Source organism: Urocitellus parryii, chromosome 2 (assembly GCF_045843805.1).
Source record: "Urocitellus parryii isolate mUroPar1 chromosome 2, mUroPar1.hap1, whole genome shotgun sequence".
NCBI lineage: Eukaryota > Metazoa > Chordata > Mammalia > Rodentia > Sciuridae > Urocitellus > Urocitellus parryii.
Window position 1 is genome coordinate 27,681,724 of NC_135532.1, and position 24,325 is coordinate 27,706,048.

Sequence of the window (24,325 nt, forward strand, 5' to 3'; positions counted from 1 at the left end):
AGCTGTAGAGCACTTGCTTGACATGCCTGAGGTCCTAGTTTTGGGAGGCAAGGGGTAGCTAAAAGCCCTGACTGCAGTGTATGCGTCAAGTCTCAGCTTCATTTTCACCTTGAATTGTCTAGATCCAAGAAAAGTACTGTAGAGATTTCTGTTAAATGTTTTCTCTATCATCAATTATGGTTATTAAATGCAGTAAGGATTATTTTTAAAGTCTAAAGCAAAACACAACTGTTTTGAATACCTTCTCAATGTTTCTGAGCCAGAGCTGAGTGTTCAACTAAGGTCAAAAGATTAGCTCCCTGGTCTGGCAACTGACCTAATGTTTGCGTTTAAGCTAAAATTTAAGTTCAGGCACCTGATTCATTCTGGAAGTTAAACTAGGGAGGGAAAAACCTGACAAAGCAAGAGAAACATCATTTTCCTGTCCCATCCAGAGAAAAATGTTATGCTGAGTGACCTAGCAGTAATGGTGTAAAGTGGAGAGATCAGACACAATTTTAGAACAACTAACGAATCTAATTTCTGTCAAAGGAGGGGACTGGGGATGTGGCTCAGTGGTAGAGTGTGTCCTTAGCAGGTATGGAGGCTCAGCATCACAAAAATAAAAAATAAATAAGATAGGGAAAAATCAGAGATGCCCATCTCTTCAAAACAAATGTTACATTAATGTTTTCCAGGGACAATAAATAATACTACATGTACCTCCCTTTTGTTCTCTATTATCTCTATTGTCCTAGGCAACAAAAAACAATTACAAAGATCATTTCATCTTTTATGATTAAGATTTCATAAGAAACTCAAGGGACTAAGAGTGCATTTTATCCAAATAAAATAAGCCATTTGAAAGCCAGACACTGTGGTGGGTATCTGTAGTCTCAGCTACTTGGGAGGCTGAGACAGGAAGATTGCTTGAGCCCAAAAGTTCAAGGCCAATTTAGTCAACATAGACCATGTCTCAAAAAGAAAACACTGAGAATGTTTGCTATAATAAAGAGTTTTAACATGCTTACAGAACTGTAGAGTGAATGTGCTTGGACTTCAAAGTCCCAGCTCCAAGTTAGGATTTCATCTCTGCTAGTGACCTAGCCATGTGACCGTAAACATAGGTATAGTTCTTCCTGGTTTCTACCTGCTCATCTGTCCAATGGGTCTAATAATCCTGCCTGCAGAATTGATGTAAGGCTTAATAAGATAACCTATGTAGAGCCTCTAGGACAGTGCCAGGTACATAGTGGTATTCTTAGGGTCAGTCCCTTGTCCCATCATTGGTGAATAATTTTAGAATAACCTGACTGGGGAAAGTTAAACATATTTGGCTTCTCTAGCCAAACAGTTGTCAAAACAAAGACAGATTGTTTTTGTCATGTCTATTCCTTTTCATTAAATGGTCTCAAGAATTTGCTGGGGTTGTAGCTCAGAGATAGAGCACTTGCCTAGCATAGGTGAGGCCCTGGGTTCGATTCCAAACACCACATACAAAACTAAATAAACAAAATTGTATTGTGTCCCTCTACAACTAAATATAATTTTTTAAAAAGGTCTCAGGAATTTGTTGAATAATATCTGTATAAAGGGGTTTTGCCCTTGAATTTTCTGAACGCTTTAGTTACTATGTCTTGGCTATTAGTTACACACCCACACCAGACAGATCATGATCACAAACACTTTTAGCTTTGTGAGCAGGATCAGGTGAAGCCACCTTTTTTCCCCAGTTGATGACCCTCATTCATTTTCTCATGAAATTCAACATTTTCTCACAAATAATTACTTAGGCATTCAAAAAAAAAAAAAAAAGTGTTGTCACTGAAGTGGAAAGCTATTTCAGAAGTGGTACTTATGATTTGTTACCCAGCTGCATAATCCACCACTTACTAGGAGATGTGGAACTTCTGATGTTTAATACTGATTTTTCTCTTTGAGGGTAGCATATATTTATCTTTTTTTAAGCTGTGACTACTGAAATGTATATTGCTAGTATTATTATTGCTGTTGTGTTAAAACTTAGACAAGTATCTTGAGTATCCTTAATGATCATTTTAAATAGACCTTTTATTTGTTTTTCTGTCCATTCAATCTGCTACCCAGGAACTTCAGGTAAGATGATGCTATTTTTAATTAGATATGCTAGTAGTAGATGTTTTGCATCATTGCAGTCTTATAACAACATAATTGCTTTTTTTTTTCCTCCCTTTCAGCAAATGTATGCTTATTTGCTTGTTTATTTCTACTTCAATGTGTGTGATGTAAGAGGTATTTTTCTTGGCTGCTCTATTATAAAGTTATTTTCAAAAACGTAAATATAAGATTTTTTTTAAGAAACCTTTATATGCCTAGTACTAGATATTGCATGATTGTATTTTGAGAGAAAGTGAATCTTCAAATATGATTGTAGAAATCCTATAATTTCTGATTAGGCATTTATATAACTGGATGGATTTTGTTGTAAAATTATTCTATTAAAAGTGAAGTGGTGGCTGGGGATATAGCTTAATTAGTACAGTGCTCACATGCACAAGGCCCTGGGTTCAATCCTCAGCACCACACACACACACACACACACACAAAAGTGAAGTGGGGTTGGGTGTAACAGCTCAAGTGGTGAAAAATGTACTTCGTATGCACAAGGCCCTGGATTTATCTGCAGCCCAGAAAACTATAAAGTAAAATCAACAATCTGCTGCCAACAATATACCATATATAATTCTAATGAAATGTTTTTGTTTTCCAAGAATTAGAAGCTATCTCTGTATAGTAACTAGATAAATTTTCATCTAAACCAGGGCTCTTCCAAATAAAAAAGGGTGCCAGTAATAATTATGTCCAGACAACAATTATGTGGCATAAACCTGGATCATGTTGGGCATATTGACTTATGATCATTATGTTTATGTCACATCAGATTGTTGCAGAGCTTCCTGCAACAATAATTCTTTTTTAACTCTGAGTGTAGCTTCTACCTTGGTTTTAATCTCCAGCATTCAAAAAAGAAAAAAACATTTGACAGGTTTCCAATATGAAAAAGTTATTTCAAAGAATATTATTTCTAACATTTCTAGAATATGTACATGATAATACTTTACTATCCCAGTATAAATACTAAATGGAATATGTTTGATAACTATATGTGAGTTGTCCTTTAGAATAATTAGCTGTCCTCTACATTTTTTCACATATAAAATAATCTGGCATTATCAATAAAACTGTTTTGACTTCTAAGTTTGTAACATAAAATGCAAATCTGACCTTCAGGGGAGAGAAAGAATTGAGCATGGCTTCCCCATTAGGGATATCTCTGTGCCATACTGAGCAAACCTGGTTGACTTTTAATCACCACGGACTTTTTGCACATGTTGAGGATTGAACTCAGGGCTTTGTACCTTCTAAGCACATGTCTACCTCTAAGCTACACCCTATCCCTATCACCATGGACTTCAACTGGGATTAGACTATCACCCTGCTCCATCTCAATTCCTCCACCCCCTCCAGGGAAATAAATTCAGTACCTTTGCCTCTAATGGAACTGTCACATCCTCTAACAATAGATCTTATTCCTGCAAGAAAAGTTTTCCCTCCCCCCCCCTTCTCATGCCAGATGGATTCAGGTCTTCCCAGAGCTGCCACCAAGCAGTAGCAGCCATCTATGCCTAGGGTATCTATATTGCTCTGCAGGCTCATGACTGTCTCAGGATAAGTGTGGGAATCATTCAAAATTGTTGCTTAAGATATCTCATTCAAACCATCATTCATTTGGTATAACAAAATCAGTTTTGTGAATTTGTTTCTATATTTCTCCCAATAATTTTCACATTCTTCTTGAATAGTCTGTTTTTCTTTTTTCCTTTCTTCACACACTTCATTTGCATTATCTTCCAAATTCTTTTACATATTTTTTTCACTGTAGCGGTTATTTTAAAATCCCAACAAAGCGGTTAGTCTTTTCCACTAGGAAAAAAAATTATCTGGTGGTGAACAGATACAGGTTGAGTACCCTTACCAGAAATGCTTGGGAGCAAGAAGTGTTTCCAATTTCAGATTTTTTGAGATTTGGAAATATTTGTACATATATAATAAGGGATCTTGGGGATAGAACCCAAGCCTAAATGTGAAATTCATTTGTGTTTCAAACATGCCTTATACACATAGTCTAAAAGTAATTGTATACACTGTTTTTAGTGGTTTTGTGTCTTGACCATTATACTTTACATGAGGTATCGAAAATTCTACTTGGGGTGTCTTGACAATACTCAAAAAGGCTTTGATTTTGAAGCATTTCAGATTTCAAATTAGAGATGCCTGATCTGTACATCTCTTATCTGTACATCTGTACAGACAAAACAGGAGATACAGAACATGAAAAAAGTTGGCTTTCTCTTTATAATCAAAACAGTACTAACAACAATCATAAACATAAACAGGGGTGAATAATGATAATAATTTCCATATCCTATCCAGAATAATGTGCTTAGGATTCTTGCCTTCTACCAAGAATAGCCAAAACAGACTTTGGAAAAGCTAAGCATCTATCTCCTGAGAGGTCTTGAGAATGGCAAACTGTAGAAGCCAGAAACAAGACTCTTAAACTTAGTGTTGCATTTATTCATTTTCCTATGGTTTAATAGTAATTGGCATCTCTCAGATTAGTAAGTTGTCCACTGAGCTCCCATCAGAGAAGTTACCTTATTTCTGTGGACTATTGGGCACTGTTTCAAATTACCAAGAAATGAAAGGATTTGGTGCCAGATTTTATTTTAAATTACCTTTTTGCTTAGGTAAAACTTTTCTAGTTTGCAGGCTGGAAAATATTTCTCTTTAAAACAGTTATGTGGCCAACTAAGCCAGTTCTTAGTAAATCAGAATATAAAAGTCAGCCATAATCTTTGGTATTGATGTACAAAATTAACTATTTTCCAGGTTGGGACAATTATTCAGAGATGAGCCTTAAAGTAAAAGATAAACCACTGCTGCTCTAGCCTTTGCATAGTGCATGATCCATCAAACTTTGTCCAGCTCTGAAAGTCCTTAACTCTGCATTTTATCTGTGAGAACCGCTGTGGCAGAACAGGCTGGAATGTTTACCTAATGCTCTTCTACTAAATAACTGAAGGATTCCTGGAATGTGCTGCAAGCATAGCTCCTACTTATTTCTCCTTCCAAAAAGAGTACTAAACAGGGGCTGGTGGGAGTAGAGAGCACACACCTCTTTTGAAGTTTTTTTTAATAGTCTCTTTCTTACAGATTTTTGAAAACACAAATCAATTCTAGTGTTTATTGAAATCGACTTAAGCACACACACACACTACATAACCTGCTAAAGAAAAGGGTGTGATCACCTCTACCCATGATTTAATATACATTTATATGAAAACAGTCTGCTTTTGTTACTTTTCATGTCAGGTTAAAGTTTCAGTACCAAAGCAGATGAGGGCATGAGAGGTAATGTGACTAATTGGATGTGTGAAGGTGTGAGTGAAGAAGAATTTTTGCATAAAAACCTGGCTGGTGGTGTGATTTCAGGGTGAGAGTATGGACAATTTCAACTGGGGAGTGCGCAGGCGTTCTCTGGACAGTCTGGACAAGTGTGACATGCAGACCCTGGAAGAACGCCAACTCTCAGGAAGCCCTCCCAGTCTAAATAAAATGAACCATGAGGATTCCGATGAATCATCTGAGGAGGAGGACCTCACAGCCAGCCAGATCCTGGAGCACTCCGATCTAGTGAGTAGCAACTCTCCCTCTGTGGCAACTGGGGAGACTTACTTTTTGTAATTCAAGAGGGTTATTTCCCCCTGCCCCTGGCCCAGTTTCAGCTAAAGAAACTTTCCAAAGCTGCCAAACTAAATTCTGAACTCTCAAGGAGGTATCTGATTCTAAGTGGCCTCTTCTCTGTAGTAGGCAGAAGGAAGCAACTGCTGGGGTGTGTTATGTACCCAGAAAGCCATCCAATCTGAAGGCCTAGATGTTTCCTAAATAATTTTGATGATGGTAATCTTTTTTTTTTAATCCTCAAATATATAAAGTTTGAGGAAATAGGACAGGCTTTTCAATGAAGTTATCTAACAATACAGGAATTGGTGTTTTAGTGGGACACCCCAGGATGCAGATTAACACTAGATTGCTAGTTAGGCCATGGTGACATAAGGAAATTAGAAAATCAATACCAAACAACTAGAGAGCAATGGTTTATGCTCTTAGGAATAATTAGAGCTTTTAAAGAATGGAAACTTTATATTTTCTTTCCTCTTGTTTTTAAACAGATCATGACCCTCTCCCCCTCTGAAGAGGCCAACCCCATGGAATTGCTCACCACAGCCTGTGACTCAACTCCTGCTGACTCTCATTCTTTTATCACCAGAATGGCCAGTTTTGATGCTTCCTTGCCTGATGTGAATAACCTGCAGATTTCTGAGGGTTCAAAGGTGAAGAGATTTTGGCAGTTATGATTGTAATTTTCCTTAGGGAAAAAGAAAATAATGACTTCCCAAAGTTCGGAGAATTCCTGTGGGGGGCGGGGTTGAAAGTGGAAGCACTCTTTCCATCTGATTTTAGTGAAATAATTGAAGCTTATACACCTGAGCCTTTATTTTGAAGTTGTTTTATGCTGAAAAACTTGAGCAGCCATCTTCTGATTGAAAGAAAGTGGTTCTTAAGTCTTTGTAAAATGGAACATTGAGTGAACACTGTTGTTTGAGGGCAAAACAGTACTGTCCATCTCAGATGGCTGTGACTGGGAAACTGCTAATCTTTGTCATGGCTTTTATACAGCAATATGCTAAGAGATGTGTGGGTGTATTTGAGGAAATTTTTTCTTATGTAGGAACCAATTATACAATTTGTACATTGATTCAATGCTCCCCTTTTGGCATCCTGTTGGAATTTTTAACATCAATCACACTATTATTTGCCAGATTTGCACAAAACTCTCCTAGTCAGACTCTAAATAGAAATGTTAACTAATGGGTGTGATTTCCTTATTTGGGGTTTTAAAAATATATATTTGTGTGTAGTTCTATTAAGGTTTATCAAAATTTCCATAAAACTATCCACTTGCATGCTGTACCCACATTTATGTCCATCAGTATGGAATCTTATTTCCTTATATTAGAAATAGCAAAATAATCTATTGCTGTGAGGATAAAATAAAGCTTTCTTTTATCTAGAGTTTGGTTCTGATAATGTAAATTTGAAAAAGAAAACAGAAAAAACTGTAAAAGTATATTCCTTCTGATACCTCTAATGGAAAAATACAGTATTGGCTATTCTATATATTGTTTCATAATTACTAAAAACAGAGCTGAGGCCAAGGCAGGGGGGAAGTATGCTTTAAGAACCACCACCAAAGTGCAATTACTTAAAAATGCTGAAGCTTAACTAATAATTATTTCTAAGACTGCCACACTGCAGAGGGACTGTGGTCAGGATTCTTGGAGTTAAGGGTCCCTTTTTTTGTTTTGTCCAAAAAGGCCCTGAAAGAAAATTTTGTTCTAGGCTAAAATGCCAGAATCCTCAAATCAAGAAATTCAATTTCATTGGGATAAAAACTACAAAATATATATAAAGTTAAGAGCATGTGATATTTGTCCATATTGGTATTCTCATTTTCTGTTTTTCTATTTTGAAGGCTACACAGGCTTCTCATAGATGATTTCTACTGTTTAGGAAGTATTTTCTATCAAGGAAAGATAAGTCTCATTTGTAAAGAGCTATCCTTATTTTCTCATGAGCTGAGTTCCTGTGGTGTTTGATATACCTGTCATGTTAGAAAGAGTAAATAAATACATTTTATAAGAACTCAGTTTCTCCAATAGATGAAATTTATGTGTAGTAATAACCCCAGAGGCCAACTTCTTTGGATCACCATAGTTTTCAAAAGCAAAAAGAAGCAGGTACAGATAAACCTCTGAAACTCTTGTTTCTCTAATATAGCTTTACATTGTTGTTAATTTCCCTATTAATTCTTCATACTATATACTAAATGGGCAGCCAGGTGTTATCCTGCAATAAAGCTCTGATTCATATACGTTTCTATTTCACCTTTAAAATGACTCAGTGAAACATGTACAAGAATTTTCTTCTTCTGTTCTGATGTGTGATCCAGCTGCCTTCCTTCCTGTCAAGAAACAATCAGTTCTCCAGCTGATTGTCCCCTGGCCCAAGTTCAAGCCCAGCTATTTTTCCATTTCCTTGTTGTGTCTCTTTCCTGCCTCTCACTGCCACCCACCCTAGAGCCCTTACAGTTAACTGCTCATTTCACATGTTGTAGTAAGGTGAGAGCAGACAACCCGATCTGCTGTTTACAAGGGTACTCAAGAGTAAAGCATATATGCAAATGGATTTTAGAGAATTTTCAATGTGGAAAAGCCTATCAACCAAGCAGGCTTGGTGAAGGACTTTGCATCACTCATGCATACTGCAGATGTTTCTTGAGCATCTACTGTCCCAGGAACCAATGATTCTTAATTCTAGTGTCCACAGACAAAGGGATTCCATATTGGAGAATTAAGTCTAGATGAACCTACTTCAAAAGGCTGGGATGGCACAATAGGAGAAGTCCTGAATCCAAAGCGACGTTTCTATTCCCAGCTCTAACTCTATTGACCTGACATTAGACAAGCCCATATGGAACATCATTTCCTCATCTGTAAAATGTGGAGGTTGGACCAGGGATCTCTATAGTCTTTTCCAAATTCAGCATTTATACTTTGTAAGCATGGACCAAGTATGAGAATCTACTGAAAGCCCTCTGGGGGCTATTGTGGAAGGGACTGAAAAGAGAGTGAACAAAGAGTACTTCAGAGAATTTCTGAATCCACTTCTATCAATTGACTCTATAATCCCACAGGCTGATGCTGTGCAGGAGGAGGAAGACACCACTGTGCATGAGGATGATCTTTCAAGTTCCATTAATGAGCTGCCCGCGGCTTTCGAATGCAGTGACAGCTTCAGTCTGGATATGACTGAGGGAGAGGAAAAAGGCAACCGAGGTCTGGATCAGTTTACTCTTGCAAGGTAAGGAAGCGCTTGGTGGAAATGAGTGGTACAAGTATATACAGCACAGTGTATTACGCTCACAGTAACTTGAGTTCAGTGCTACGCTCACACTGCTGGGGCCTCCTAATGAAGGAGTCCACAGTGACACAGAACTTAGTGAGCTCTTACCAAGGTAGAATCATCTAACCCCAGTGCAAGGACTTATGCAGAACAAAGAAAGGACACCTGCATAAGAACTTATAAAGCTAGAAAGCAACATGGAAAGATGAAGAGAGGCCTGAGACATGGTCCAAGCCTTATAAGCTTTGAAGATAAGCAAAATTTGGCAAGGCTTCGGAATGAGTTCTTTCCATTCTGAGTTAAATGACAAGAACAGGGCGATCTTTATATGCTAAATAGCAACGCTTTTTCAAGACGGTGTCTTTCAGCCTAGTGGCTGATATCTCTGAAGCTAATGAGATATATGAATAGGAAAAAAATGAAGAGGAATTAATAAAACACAATAGTTTAGATAAAATCAGCATTTGGGGGAATCATGGATAATAATGGTATAGATTTGCTTCAGGATAAGAAAATCAAGACCCTAAAATTACTCAAGAGTTGAAAGTGAGAACTAAGTAGGGCCTTCTGTCATGGTAAGCAATATTTGACCATCAAAGGAAAAGGTTGAGGTCATATCTAGAGAATTTACTTTTCACTTTTTTTCCCTATCTCTCTTCCTTCCTGGTTCTTACTCTGCATTTCTCTACATTTCCTCTCTTCCCCAATCCTTTTATTCTCAGCTTTATGTATTCATTAATACTCTATTTCCATAAAGGAAAACTAAAAGCATCAAAATTTATATTATAATTTTTCATAATCAAAACATGAAGAATGAAAGCACCAAAGCATAAGCCTGAATGCATATTTTGTCAGAGGCACAGCACCTGGAAAGTGAGACACTTGCTGAGAGCTAAAAGAGGTACCCAATCTGTAAACAGAAATCAGAAATAGGGGAATCCTAGAAATTATAGAGGTGAAAATTCTATATCCTAGAATCAGAAAAGGATCTTGGAGATCTCTCATGGCAGCCAGGATGTCCCAGAGTACCCTCAAAGGGAAGAGTGGGCCAAAAGGCTCCTCCACATCGCAACACTTGGATTAGAGTTGGAACAGTCAGGTAGAGGAGAAGCAGAAGGACAACACTTCTTGACATGGATGTTTTCACGTTTTCCAGCTTTGGAGAAGGTGACAGGGGAGTTTCTCCCCCTCCCTCGCCTTTCTTCTCGGCCATCCTTGCTGCCTTTCAGCCCACGGCCTGTGATGATGCTGAGGAGGCCTGGCGCAGCCACATCAACCAGCTTATGTGTGACTCGGATGGCTCCTGTGCAGTGTATACATTTCACGTGTTCTCCTCTCTGTTTAAGGTAGGGGTGCTCCCTCAACCTTCCGAGAACCAAGGTCCTCCAGGGAGCCAGATAACTTCTGATTTTAAAAAGGGTTGTTTTGTTCTAGGATTGTCCTATTTTTCCTCTAGATACACTTAACTTCTAGTTAACAGCTCTCCTGTGCAGCCTCAACCTGCTCAACCCTAGAGTGGTATTATGAAGACAGTGACCTCAGATGATTTCAGTTGCCATAAGTACCTTTCACTTCTGCCACTCTGACTTATTGACATCCTCAATCTTAGGCAAACATGACATCAGAACCATTAAGGGGACCTTCTGCCAACCCCATCCTACTTACTCTACTCCCTTCCCTGAGGACATATGCTCTTTTTACAACAATCTCAAGATTTTAAAATTTTTTTCTATTGCTAAGACAGTGGATTTTAAGTGTTCTCAGCAAAAAAAAAAAAAAAAGTGAGGTAATACATGTTAATTACACAAGATTTAGCCACTATACAATATATATTTCAAAACATCTTATATACATGTCCCATGCAAATAATTTTTTTTTCTAGTAGCTAAGTCAAAATGGCCTTTGCAAATGATCGCTATCCTCCCTTGCAGAATATTCAGAAACGATTCTGCTTCCTAACCTGTGATGCAGCCAGCTACCTTGGAGACAACCTCCGGGGAATTGGATCCAAATTTGTCAGCTCTTCCCAGATGCTCACCTCCTGCTCTGAGTGCCCCACGCTTTTCGTGGATGCTGAGACCGTGAGTATCCCAGCCCTGCTCTGGTAGTGAAAGGCCTGCTTGGCTCGGGGAAGCATGTTTGTGTAGTGGTTTGTTTTAAAGACCTTCAGTGTTGTGAGCAGTACTGTGATGTGACTTCCAAAGGGCTTTGGATCTGTGGGGTAGCCCAGGCTGAGACAAAATCATTTCAGAGAATCAGGAGAAAACATACAACTGTGCTCCTTCCATAACCTTGACACCTCTCCCTGTTGACTCTGCCAACTGTGCATATGGCTGGATAACCTCCAGAGCTGACCTGACCAGGTTGACCAATCAGATGGTCTTTAGAGATAAACCATCATCACTTTCCCCATCCCCAAGCCTCACACACATCACCCTCTGGATCCACACAGCCCAAACCACAAATGACAAGTTTAAAGAAGGATTAAGACAATCTCTAGCCAGAGATTCAGCTGCCTGCTGAATAATGACTTTCTGAATATAACTAACATAAGACTAACAAGTTCACATCTCCCATCATATCACAGAACCATCACATAAGGTGAATGACTTCTGAGGTTTGAAATCAATTAAAATGTTCCTTGATTTTTTTTTTAAAGTCTGTGCAGAGTCAGTCTAAGAACCTCACTGATGGTTGGCTGCCTCCTAGCAAGGAATATAATATGATAAATCACTATTATTTTAAATACAAAATGAATGTGAAAGTCTTTAAACCATGTGATGTATTATTGGGATGATAACAGAGCAAAATTATAAATTTCACACTTTATTAAAATGGATGGTACTGTTCTCCCTCTTTATATTACTTCTAAATATGTCTTCTCTGTATAGCCATGACTTTGTGTTGGTAGCTCATCTCCCTAGATGTTTTAATACAAATTATTTCCCTGCCTTTAGCTCCTTTCTTGTGGACTTCTAGACAAGCTCAAGTTCAGTGTTTTAGAACTGCAAGAATATTTGGACACCTATAACAACAGAAAAGAGGCCACTCTCTCAGTAAGTTTTTGTGTTTTTTGTGCATATGCTTTCAGGTAAAACCGAATGAACCCAACCTCCGAGTTCTTGGGAGGTGTGAATAATCCAAGATAGAATCCAGAGGGAGGAGACAAATTTAATCTTTTCCTCTCTTTGAGATTACAATCCTAATGTAATGGTTATAGAACTGCCAATAACATTAATTATATAAATGGAACCCATAGGACAGAAAATGTTGAGCTTTCACTTTTAACCCCCCCCCTTTATTTCCCAAGAAATTCACTTATGTCTGTCTTTTTCTAATGACAGTGGCTTGCAAATTGTAAGGCAACATTTGCAGGCGGATCAAGAGATGGAGTGATTACCTGTCAACCAGGGGACTCAGAAGAAAAGGTAATAAGAGCCTATTAGAATGTATCTCCTCGGTGGTCTGACATTGTGCATTGGTTTTGATTTATCTAAGAAGCATGGAACTTGAGAAAAGAGGCATAATGAATTCTCATATATTCCCACGAAACCCATAGATTACAACAGAATGACATTCAAGTCATGCATGATTGTGTGTTGATGGGATTTGGGGTTTGGGGGGTTTTTTTCCTCTTGTTTGGGAAAAATAGAGGTATAAAAATAACCTTTTTTGCTGAACACTGTGTAACCATACTAATCATTTCCTAATAAATCTGTTCTTAATTCAGAATAGAAAACCACTTAGTTTCTTCAGTGAGAAAAATTTCTATTGCCCTTTCACCAATCACTCCAAAACAGAGTTTCCAGTTTAGAATACCTTTAAGTACATACCTCAAATCAACTGGCTGGAAATGTATCGTAAAGGCAATGGACAGAAGAGTATGAATGGATTAAAATCACCCATCCTGCAGTTATTAAGTGCCTCCTATTTTGTCCTCATGGTGGCTAAATAGCAATACATAAGACCTTTGTCATCAGAGATCTTCAGCATTAATAAAAAAAAAATCAGAGGTATAAATGTGATAAGGCCAATAAGTACAGGAAAGAATAGTAAATTCTGAGAGCACACCATGAGGCAGCCTGATCAAATGAGAGAAAAGTTCAAGGAGGATTCTCCCTGGTGTATTATCTAGGTAGAGATCTAAAACAAGAGCAAGAGTTAGCCGAGTGGCCTGAGGCATGAGTGAACATGGCCTCGCTAAGAACAAATGCAGAAAGCGACCTGGAGCAGAGCTTGAGAAGAGTCTGGAAAAGCCAGATCATGCAGGGCTTGGGTGTTGCACAGCAGTGGTAAGCAATCGGAAAGTTTTAATAGCAGGGGATAATACAACCGTGGCTATCCTGCTCTATTTACTGTGGAAACAGACTGAAGTGGTCAGGTCAATCCTCCTGCTGCCTAGTCTCAAAGGATCCAAAAATATCTTCCTGGGTAGAACTAATACTTTACTAATGTAAAAAGAAACAGATAAACCTTGGGATAAAATTTTTCAGATACCAAAGACTCAATTCCAATTTGATAACTTTTACTGAACAAGTTTATGGTCCTGAGAGTAACTCTCTTTGCCAGCACTGGGTCACTTGGTGAGTCCCTCAGTACATTTCGTGAAGAGACTAGGGATTGAACAAGCAAACTACAAGGCTAAGAAATATCTAGATATGATACTGAAGTATCATTTCTGCCTCCTTGAAAACATGTATGTATGTGTAGAGATATATAAATATAGATTTTATTTTTTGTGGGCTTTTTAAAATTTGATCCTCTTTGGATGGGAATCGAATGCCAGTTTTGTATGTGGAAAATCTAAAGCTTGAAAGTTTCTCATAAAGGGTGTGTAGTCAAATGTACAGTTCAAAATCACAATGAAGACTAGTGTTTCCATCAGTCCTTGGCCTCAGATAATTTGAGACCAGTTTTCACTGGATATCCCAGAAGTACTATAAAAATAAAATAATACCTCTGTTTCAGTAGCACCCATTCCTTCTGATTCTATAATTGCTTCCCCACTCAGGTGTTCAGAGACAAATTCAGTCCAGAGACTAGTTACCTGGTTAGATTTGCAATTAGCACAAACCTAGTATAGTTTATAGTATGATTTGTAAAGTTATATGTAAAAATAAGCTATCTAAACATTTATCATCAATCATTAAATCCTATTATATTCACTGTTACAAAAAAATAGCAAAGTATATTGTGATATACTTAATACAAGTGTGTACAGCTTTCTGGTTAGCCCTGTGGATAACCAGAAATTCTAGTTAAACTATCCTACTTCTAAAATATTCTCTTTTTTTAAAAAAAAAATGTATTCCTACTGTGCTTAATTTATTTCTGTTAAGCTATTTTATTTTTAGAAGCTTCTCATTTCCCTACTTAGTTCTTTGCCTTTCTTGATCAAAGATTTCTTTTGTTTTCAATTATTCTTCCTATTTAATTCCTCATCATCTACCTCTTTATTTACTTCTACAGTCATATATCATTTAACAATGAGCAATGTTCTGAGAAATGCATCGTTAGGTGATATCATCATGGCAATATCACAGTTTATTTACACAAAAAGGAGGATAAACCACCCTCATTGATATAATATTATGGAACCACCAACATTTATGTGGTCTTTCACTCACCTATGCAGCATATGGCCTTTTTTTTTTTTTTTTTTTTTTTTTTAGGCAAACATGATTGGTAATGACTTCAGCTTCTTTGGGATTATGATACCAACTCTCCTAGGATAAAGCACAGTTTCCACTAGAGAGGACATAAAACAGGGAGTGTGATGTGCATGTGTCTCACAAGATAAATTTCACTCACTTGTGGACACTGCCTTACTCGTATTTTCTCAGTCTGTTCATAGCAAGAGGAGAAAAAAAGTCTTTTCACAACTTAAAACCAGCACTTTTAATTAATTAATAACTTTGATTTTCATGGACCGCTTGTAGAATTTTTCTGGAGTAGCTACTACTAGGTTGTTTGAGTTAATATAAATGTAAGTCAGGGAACAAAGTCTCTTGACAGCTCTGGCTTCCCCAGGCAGTGGCTTTAGTCTTGGCCCTGTAACTAATTAACACAGCTCATGTCCTCAGCTTTGCAAAAGCAGCCCCAGGAAAGCTGGAGATGTTTCTACTTCACTTATTAAAGGGATTTTTAGTTGACACATTCATAATGCAAAAGATATTTCTGAACACTACTTGAACATTTGATAATTTACATTTGACCCTACTACATTTCATCTTACCATATTCAAATCATCATTCCAACTATTAGGAAGCAAACAGAATTGAAGTTGGTGTCCAGAAAGACTCTATCTCTTCATAACTCATGAATGCATCCTGTGTTCTTATACAAGTTAAATGTCAAACAAGATTTTTCTCAAGGTCAGTTGTAATCCATTAAACTTCACCCTTCAGATATTGTCAATCACTCCTCCTCCTATAAGCAATACTCTTTCCTGTAATGGCTGAAGTTAGTTTACAGTTTTCTTGAAAACAGTAAATACCTAAATGTGTCTTTCTAAGCTTTGAAATATACTCATGACTAAAGTAAAAAAAAAAAAAAAAAAACGACTCCACAAACACGATAGTTGTCGATGTGCCAAACCTGAGTGTTATTAACAAGTGAGTGTATATTTTTCCTACCTGTTTAGGAGATCAGATGCCCCTGTGTTCCCTGACTAGCAAAGCTGCAGCATTAGGCAAGGTTACCTCCTATCTGGAATCTAAATTTTATTCCATTTAGTATAAACTCATAATTTTCAGAAATTAAATATGATGAAAATAATAGCCAATATAGTACACTGTCAAAAAATCTCCTAGATTTTTACTCACTAGTTGTAAGCATAGAACCCATCTGGGGACAGAAACAGATGTGGTTCTACTACTTGGTAGTCAACAAGAATTAGATTATGATGGGCTTTTGAAGTTGCCCTTTCAGTTGTTTGTGATCTGTTCCTTCCATCTTTTTTTTTTTTTTGCATTACAATTCTTAATACACCTTTATACCACAATTTATCATATCTCTGATTGTATATACAGTATGTTGACACCAAATTCACATCTTCATACATGTATTTTATATAACGATGAGGGTCTCCTTCTTGGGGTTTTTGTTTTGTTCTCATTTTAAGAAGCAATACCTCCAAATCTGATTTTATATATCAAGTCTTATCAGGAAACCAGGAACAGAACTTGAAGAGGATTCCTGTGACCACATAAAACAATGACATACCCACAATATGCTCAAGAGAACATTAGGTCACTGGAACAGATGAAGTTTATGAAGACTTCTACAGGGATTATTCTTAAAACCCACATACAGGAAAGCAGTAACATAGAGAGTTAAAAACATGTCAACATTTTCCATGAAAAAGCCCCTTCACAATGTCATTTTCACTATGTTTTGGGGACGTAAATTCAAATGAAGTCCCAGGCTGTGGCCCTGGAAAGGATTCTAAGACCATAAGTATCAAGGAAGCTTGAACTAGCCTACCTAAAAAGGAAAGGTTAGGAAGGATACTGAAAATGTGTTCGTCAGAGTTGGCCATCTCCCAAGAAATAGACTATTTTGTGCCCTGAGAGCCAAAAGACACTCCTCGGCACCTAGCTAGAGTTCCGAAAGTTCCTTTGCCTTTATTGAACAGAGAGGATTTGATTTAAACCCATTTGCTGACCTCCTCGGATTACGACCCTGTTTTGAAAAAGGTGGCAGCTTTCCTCAAGACCATGTCATTTACTCAGCAATACTGCATTCCACACTGCTAAAAAGTAGATTCCAGGGTAGAAACACTTGCTTTTTAACATGCATACCAAACATTTCAGTCATATTTGATGTGTTCCAAAAAGTCTTCACAGTGGAAATTATGTGTATATATAGGTATAAGACTGGCCCTGTATGCCTGATAGGGCACTGTGCTTTAATACATAAGGTGTGGTTACAGAAACCTCTAGGCAAAGTTTTTGTGAAAATGGTAGGTAATGCTTCAAGCCACAGAATCCTTATCACAAGCTTCAAAGGTGTTTACCTTTCAAAGCTTTGAGAGAGATCCACATCCAGTGTCCAAAAAACTGCTCAGTAAACCTAACAGCCATAAATGTGCCAACTCCGTGTGATATTAGCAATAGGTGAAGGAAAAAGAGAACTCAGATGATGGGGTAGAGGTTATCAGTAGTGTTCCTTCAGTTACATTGGTGAATACTAATAAATAATAATTTGATAATTTTACTTCTATGTACTGTGCCTTATGTTAATATATTAAAGTGATAGTTCAGAGATTTTTTGAAAGAACCTTAAAATAAGAGGTTTTTGTTGTCAAGGATTGGAAAATGAATTGAGTAGGTCCTTAAGTATTTGAAAATTCAGAATCAGATATATTGTCCCGCAACTAGGAATAGTCAAATTGACTTTTTAAAAAATATTTTGTCAAGTTATGATTATCTCTGCCTAAATACCAAATTTTCACTAAATCAATTGTATGGTTATGATAAGGTAAAATCAAAATTTGGTAGCCATATTTGAAGATGACTCAGTGACAAATTTGTATTATTTTTAACTAACAATCATTTTTAGAAATTGTCTACTAGAGAAAAAACATTACAAAAAATAAATTGTAGGAAAATTACTTGTCATCTCTCAAACTTGTTTGATAATATACAGTGTCTATTCCTTTGAAATAACAGTACTTAGCAATCCTATAAAATACTCTTAATGTGGAAGGCAATCTGACTAAAGAAAATGCGACTTGAATTGTTAATTATACTATGTTAATTTTATGGTCATAATTTAGTAGATATGAAACTAGACCTTCTAAAGACTCTACCTTAATTAATATAAAACAGTACTATAATTTGGGACTATAGTTCTTCAAAATTACTCAGCTCTCTCCACAGTTTTACTATGTTCACATATTTACATTTATACACTAAAATGTGCAAGCAGTAAACATTTTACTTCTGGTCTCCAAGACTGACTTGACAAAATCTAAACCAACTAATCAGAGAATCTAAAAGATTAAATGTCCTGTTTCCCATTAAAGCTTGTTTTTAACGGGAGTGCTGTGCATGTTGAACGGGTACAACATTGGCATCCATTTATCAAGTTTGACCAGCAATGCTAATACTGCTGACAGTTCTGCTCTTAGACGAGGGCCGTGCTTTCTGTTGCATGCATACACTGACCCTGTACTTTCTTTCCTTTCCTTTGTTTCCTGTGCCATGCTTGCTGTGTAGCAAATGGAATCTCTTGCAGTAAGTTAACTTTCTTTCATACTCTATGTCCATTTAGGCATGGACCCATAACAAGCCTTATTTTTACAGTTACTATTATAATCTCTTAGCATGTTACCCTTTTTCATTTTATTTTATTTTATTTTATTTGATAAATTGAAATATGGCAGTTTTTATCAGTAGCATTTTGGGCTGCTCTTGCCCCAAAGTAGAAACCTACATTGCTATGAATTCTCATACTGTCGGTAGTATATTTTCAATAATAACTACCTTATTTGGTACTGATGAAAGTCAAGAGTTTTCATAGCTAGGTTTCACCCAAAATTGTGATGGGAACATTGTTTTTAAACAATACTATTTTATTTATTTGCGAGTTCCTGGCAGTTATCTTTCATTCTAGATTTTAAAAGATTTCCGTAAAAAGAAGTTTAAATGACCATAAAATAAAATGTTTTACTGAAACAAAGGCCCGGTGTAGGTTAATTAGTGTGTGTAGCTACTTCTTTAAATTTAGGAGGGTTACTAATACTGAGAGATCAAATAAATCTAAGCAAAATTGGTTTTCCAATAGAAGCAGGAAAGGGATAGAAGGAGAAAGGAAACTTAATTCAGCAGTCTTAGCATGAATTTCAGTAACTTATAAATCAGGATCAAAAGTCTTTTCATAATAGAAGTAGAATATTCTTCCTAAAACCTAAATTCTTATAATTTCTCTCCTTAAACTGGTTTGGAGGAAAAATTTTAAGTCACCTCAAAGCTCTCAATTCTGAGCTGAGTGGTTTACAATCTATTAGTAAAAGAAAGGCTCTATTTGTCCTTCCTTAGCCCCATTTGAAAATCGAGCAGTGAACCATTTAGTTTAAACCACATATTTTAACCCACTTTCCCTGATGAATGCTAAACCACAAAATCCTGTTTAAGAAGGCTGTTCTTTTCCTTTTGCAGAATCCCATTCAGTCTAGGAACTAACCTATTCTTGAAATAAAACAGGCAAAGTGTAGATGATACAGCTCAAAGAATATTATGAACATTGGTGTTGGGATTACTTGTGATTTTTTGTATCTAGTATACATATCGAAACATTAGAGGTTTCCATGGGGCTCAAGGGCCATTTTATATGACTGCTTTTAAATGTTCTCTGCACAGAAAGTTTTAAGGTATTTTTATAATTTATTTCTTAAGCCTTCTGGTCCCTTTTATACCTCTTTAATTAAGCAAACATTTATTGAGCTATGAGTAGAAGTCTCATACAGTACAGTACTTGAGAAGACTTGTGTAGCTTATCTTTACAGATGTTAGGATGAGTCTATACTCTAGATGACAGCTAGAACTATTACACAGAGCAATTTCCCAAGAAGGGATTCAATTTATAGATTTAACACCTATAACTACTTAATGTTTGCTTTTCAACTATACTTTTGATAAAAAAACTTTAAAAGCTATTTATACCTTATAATAATTAACACAACCACTCAGCTATAATTTGTAGGTATTTAAGTGGCAAGGGAAATGTCGTGATTCACTCAGTCCTTTTATAGCTACTACAACTCTCTAGTTAGTAGTCTTCCATTGTATAGAATGTAATATTCAATATTATACTGTGAATTTCTCATTGATGTTTGTGAACTGGATTCTGTTTTCTGCTGTTTGGTAAAACAGCTAGTTATGTTTTGTAAATTTTAAAAATGTGTTCATCTCCACTGAGATTTCACTGGTTAATACAATAATGATCCTTAATAACTATTTCTTCCCATGCACATTCTCTCTTTAGCAACTGGAACTATGTCAGAGATTATATAAGCTACACTTCCAGCTGCTGTTGCTTTTTCAATCCTACTGTAAACTCATCGGCCAGGTGCATGAAGTGAGCTCCATGCCAGAGGTGAGTCCTCATGCTTCCCAGCCCTTCATCCCACCATGAAAATCATCACTTCGTGGTTTGCTCTCTGTCCCTCCTACCCTGTTTACACCTGTCCAAGTGATTTTATTTCCAGAGTTATTTTTGCACAAGCACAAGTTAGAAATAAATGCCCTGGGTTTGTTTCAGTTCTTATTTTTAAATGGGTTTCCAAAGCCAGACCAGGACTAAGATGAGAAAAAGGAAGACAGCCCCAAATTTAGGGGCAGGTGTCTTCCTACCTGTTAAACCCCAAATGCCTCATTTGAATGCCTCTGATCCTGGCCCTGGGTCTGGGCATCCTCTGAAAAGATTTCTCCTCTTGTGGTTTTTATTATTCACATTTAGCCTTTCATTACTTGCCCTGACCTAAGGCAATAAGGAAATATCTATAAGATATGATTGGTTTTCTTCAATTTCCCTGTCCTGCTTAGCATCAGGATGTTTTCATGTTTTTAAATGTAAAAAGCAAAATAACTTAAATGTTCTACTTACATGTGAATCAAAGTAATCCTGAAAGTGAAAGTGAAGTAGTGGTGGTATGCACCCAGTGTCATGGAAACACATGATGAACGCCTAATTTGTCTAGATGCAACAAAGATGGAAATTGGAAGCTTTCTGGAAGAAATCACATTTGAGTGGAATCTTAAAAGATGAGGTAGAGTTATAGAGTTGAAATCCAGTAAGAACAAAAGCACAGGCATAAATATGGTAGCAGAAGAGAGAAAGGAACTACAAGCAGTTTAGTATTACTAGGATATAAAATACAAGCAAAAATAAGCTATGAAGTAAAGGAGGAGAGAGAGGTAAGGGTGAGATTGTGGAAGATGCCACACCTGGAAGTATTTAGTGTGGTCTTTATAATGTGGAGAATGGATTTGATGACAAGTAGACTGAAGTCATGGAGACCAGTTGCAGTCTGCTTAAATAGAATAGACTGCAGAAGAGAGTTTGAACTAGGACAAAAGTGCTAGATATGGAGGGCAGGGGAAAAAAAAAAAGAGTCAATGAAACTGATGTGGGTGATGAAGGAGAGGACAGAATTGAGGACAATACTCAAGTTCTACCTCAGCTGAGCCAGTGACCAATGGTGCCACGGCTGAGACAGAGATATAAAGAGGACTGAAGCCATTGTACATCCAGGCAGTCAAACCTTCTTTCTGTCTTCTTCACCATGACCAACATCTTACAATGGTTAGATATGAAAGAGCTAAACTGAAGTTCATCATCATAAAACCATCGCAATGAGAACATAGGATGAAGACAGAGCCTGGGAAAGCCCAATTTTTACAAAAATGAGGAAGAACCACAAAAGAGGCAGAAGATGACAATCATTTTTCTATGCTTATTACTCAGTTTGGAAAAAGGGAAAAAAAACCCTATAATTTAAGTATACTTTCAAATGCCAACTTCAAGGAGGCATCAGTCAGAACCTACATTCCTCTACGCTAAGTCCTCACATAAAAGAGAAAACACTCGGTTACCTATTATTTGCATGTGGTCAAGATAAAGTTTACTCTTCATACTCCTTCTAAGCAAGTACTAACAGGAGTCCATCTTTGCTCAAGGAATAGAACACATGCAAATATACCATTTTTTATATTAATAAAGCACTTGGAGTAAGATGGCCAACTAGAGGTACCTAAGGCTTTTTCTCCATCCCTCACCCCAAGAATGACCAAAATAATGAACAACTACATTTTAATCAGTGACTCAACTCTGTGGAGAAACTCAGGATGGGTTCCCTGCCTCCCATTCTCCCAGAATTGGGATATCAGCTGATCCTGGGATCAGCTCAGAACCAGAAAGAGAAGTTAAGCAGGAAGCTCCTAGCAGTCTCATTACTTTGCTACTGGAGAGTCCTGCTACCCTCGCAGGCTCTGAGCCCAGTTTAGGGAACTGCCCAGAGTTTACACAGCTGAAGTGCTCCAGAGAAGGTGCCCGTGAATGCATACAAGCACTCTACCCATGAACCTGGTTCATGCTACACTGCACCATCTTGAAGTCTGAGCCATTGCTAGAGTGTGTTCTGCTCTTCAGGTTAGTTGTCACTGCATTTCTCCATTGCTGAGGCTCTGTCATCACAACACCAGGCTCAATTATGGAGGTGCACTGTTCCCCATTCAAGCTGCTGCAGCTCCCTACCACCTGGAAACAAGCTGCCTAGGAGGCATTCCATCTCTCCCACCCTAATTGTTACTGTACTCTGCCTGAGTTACCTAGAGCCCAGGCCCAATGGATCAGTCATGACCCCCGTACACAAGCCCATAACAACTTTACCTTCAGGGACCAGGCACTCCAAGCCACTAGAGAACTCATGCCAGAGCTTCCAGAATAGCTGTGACCCCTTAGCACCTGAACCAGCCTGGTGCCTTGGCTCTAGGGAATTAAGAGTTTTGAAAGCAGCCATACCCTAGGACCCAAGCCCACACAATGCCCTGCCCCTCCAAGAACCCGCATTTCAGCCCAGTGGAGAAGTTGTGCCCCAGCCTGTAAGTCAGCCATGTCCCCTTAGCACCTATACCAATCTTGCGCCTCAGCCCCAGGGAATTGGACCCTTGGTCAGGCAAGTAGCTGCAACTCAGCCCCTGAGCCCAAGCTAAGCCTTGACCCCAGAGAATTGGAATTTAATCTAAGGGAACAGTTGCATGCCTGGTGCTCCAGCCCATGTGATACCCAGCTACCCAAGAAACATAGCCTCACCTGAGCTATGCCATACCACCCTCCACACTGAACAGGCACAGCATCCACCTCCTTGAGTCTGAACCATCCCTTCAGAGCCTGAGCTGAGGCACCCTACCTCTCTGAGAAATGAATTGTACTGTTCTCTGCCTGGTGGAACCCAAATCACAGCTATGCCCCACCATTCTAGGGTCTTTGTTGCCACTGCACCCAGCGTGAGAGGGCCTGGGCCACTGCTATATCCTAGCACTCCAAGGTCCAGAATCACCAACCTTTGGCATCCCTCTCCTAGTGCCCGAATTGCCTCTGTGCCCTATTAGCTCTAGAACCTGAGTTATAGGTGTGTCCTATTTCCAAGGTCCTGAGACTCTGGGATACTCATCTTCCCTAAAGCCATGGCAGTACTATGCCCCATCTCCTAGGATCAGAGACACAGTTATATCCCTGCCCCTGAGATCTGAACCACTGGGCAGTACCTCAGAGTTATAGACCATGGCTTTGTAGGAGTTGCATTCACCCATACTTAAGAAAGTAAACTTGTACCTATGCCATGGGTACCACTGAAATTCAAGACACTGAGCCTAAGACCCCAGCTCTATAGCCACTCCAAGCACTTGTACTCTGGAAGAAAAGCACCAATGTGGCTGTCATGGCCTGTGTTGGACCCAATACCAAGAGGGATCTCTTCAGTGAAATACTCCACTATGTAGAAAATCAGAACAAGAAGATCCCAAAAGCCCTTGTTACCAAGAACTCTAACAATGTACTTGCCACCACCATTGCCAAAAACTTCTGTAGCCTAGGCCACTGAGATTCCCACAGTCATCACTGACGTTGATTACAGCTGAAGAAAACTACAGGGAAACTAAACTACTGTGCCTACCCAGAACCAGAGCCACACATACTACCCAACCAATAACTAGGACCCATTTGCAGATGACCATCTTTCCCTATGAAAGTCATTCTATAAAATTGGAAGAGATGACTGTTCCACATGCAGAAGTATCGACAGAGACATAGGAAACCTCAAAAAGCAAGGAAACACAACTTCACCAAAGAACAAAATAATTCTCTAGTAACTGACCACCAAGAAATCAAAACTTCTAAATTCCTTTTCAGGTATTCAAAATAATGATCTTAAAAGTAAACTCTGTGAGCTACAAGGAAATATAGACATAATTCACTGAAATCAAGAAAATAATTCACGACCTGAGTGAGATATTCAAAGAGAGATAACATTTTTTAAAAAATCAAAAATATTGAAGCTGAATAACTCAATGAATGAAATAAAACATATAATTGAAACCTTCAAATCAGACTAGAACTGCAGAAGAATGTCTGCCTTGAATACAAATCTTTTGAAATAACCCAGCCAAAAGGGGGTATGAAAAAAAAGTAAAGAAAGCCTACAGGACTTGTAGGATACCATGAGGCAAACAAATAGTTGCATCACATGAGTTCCAGAGGCAGAAGAAATGGA

The 24,325-nt window shown here is 37.9% G+C and overlaps 1 protein-coding gene across 3 annotated transcripts in view; it reads left to right on the forward strand.

Annotated features, from left to right (window-relative positions):
* Nucleotides 1-24,325, forward strand: part of Fry (FRY microtubule binding protein) — a 406,369-nt gene that overhangs the window by 371,471 nt on the left and 10,573 nt on the right. For 2 of the 3 annotated variants that reach the window (XM_077795147.1, XM_026414538.2), the window contains 9 exons: nucleotides 5,515-5,715; nucleotides 6,255-6,416; nucleotides 8,840-9,006; nucleotides 10,205-10,394; nucleotides 10,980-11,129; nucleotides 12,006-12,104; nucleotides 12,393-12,476; nucleotides 18,270-18,287; nucleotides 20,038-20,148. In XM_077795147.1, the coding sequence (XP_077651273.1) occupies nucleotides 5,515-5,715; nucleotides 6,255-6,416; nucleotides 8,840-9,006; nucleotides 10,205-10,394; nucleotides 10,980-11,129; nucleotides 12,006-12,104; nucleotides 12,393-12,476; nucleotides 18,270-18,287; nucleotides 20,038-20,148 (1,182 nt within the window). The remainder of the gene's footprint in view (nucleotides 1-5,514; nucleotides 5,716-6,254; nucleotides 6,417-8,839; nucleotides 9,007-10,204; nucleotides 10,395-10,979; nucleotides 11,130-12,005; nucleotides 12,105-12,392; nucleotides 12,477-18,269; nucleotides 18,288-20,037; nucleotides 20,149-24,325) is intronic. The other variant, XM_026414540.2, reaches the window with a different exon arrangement.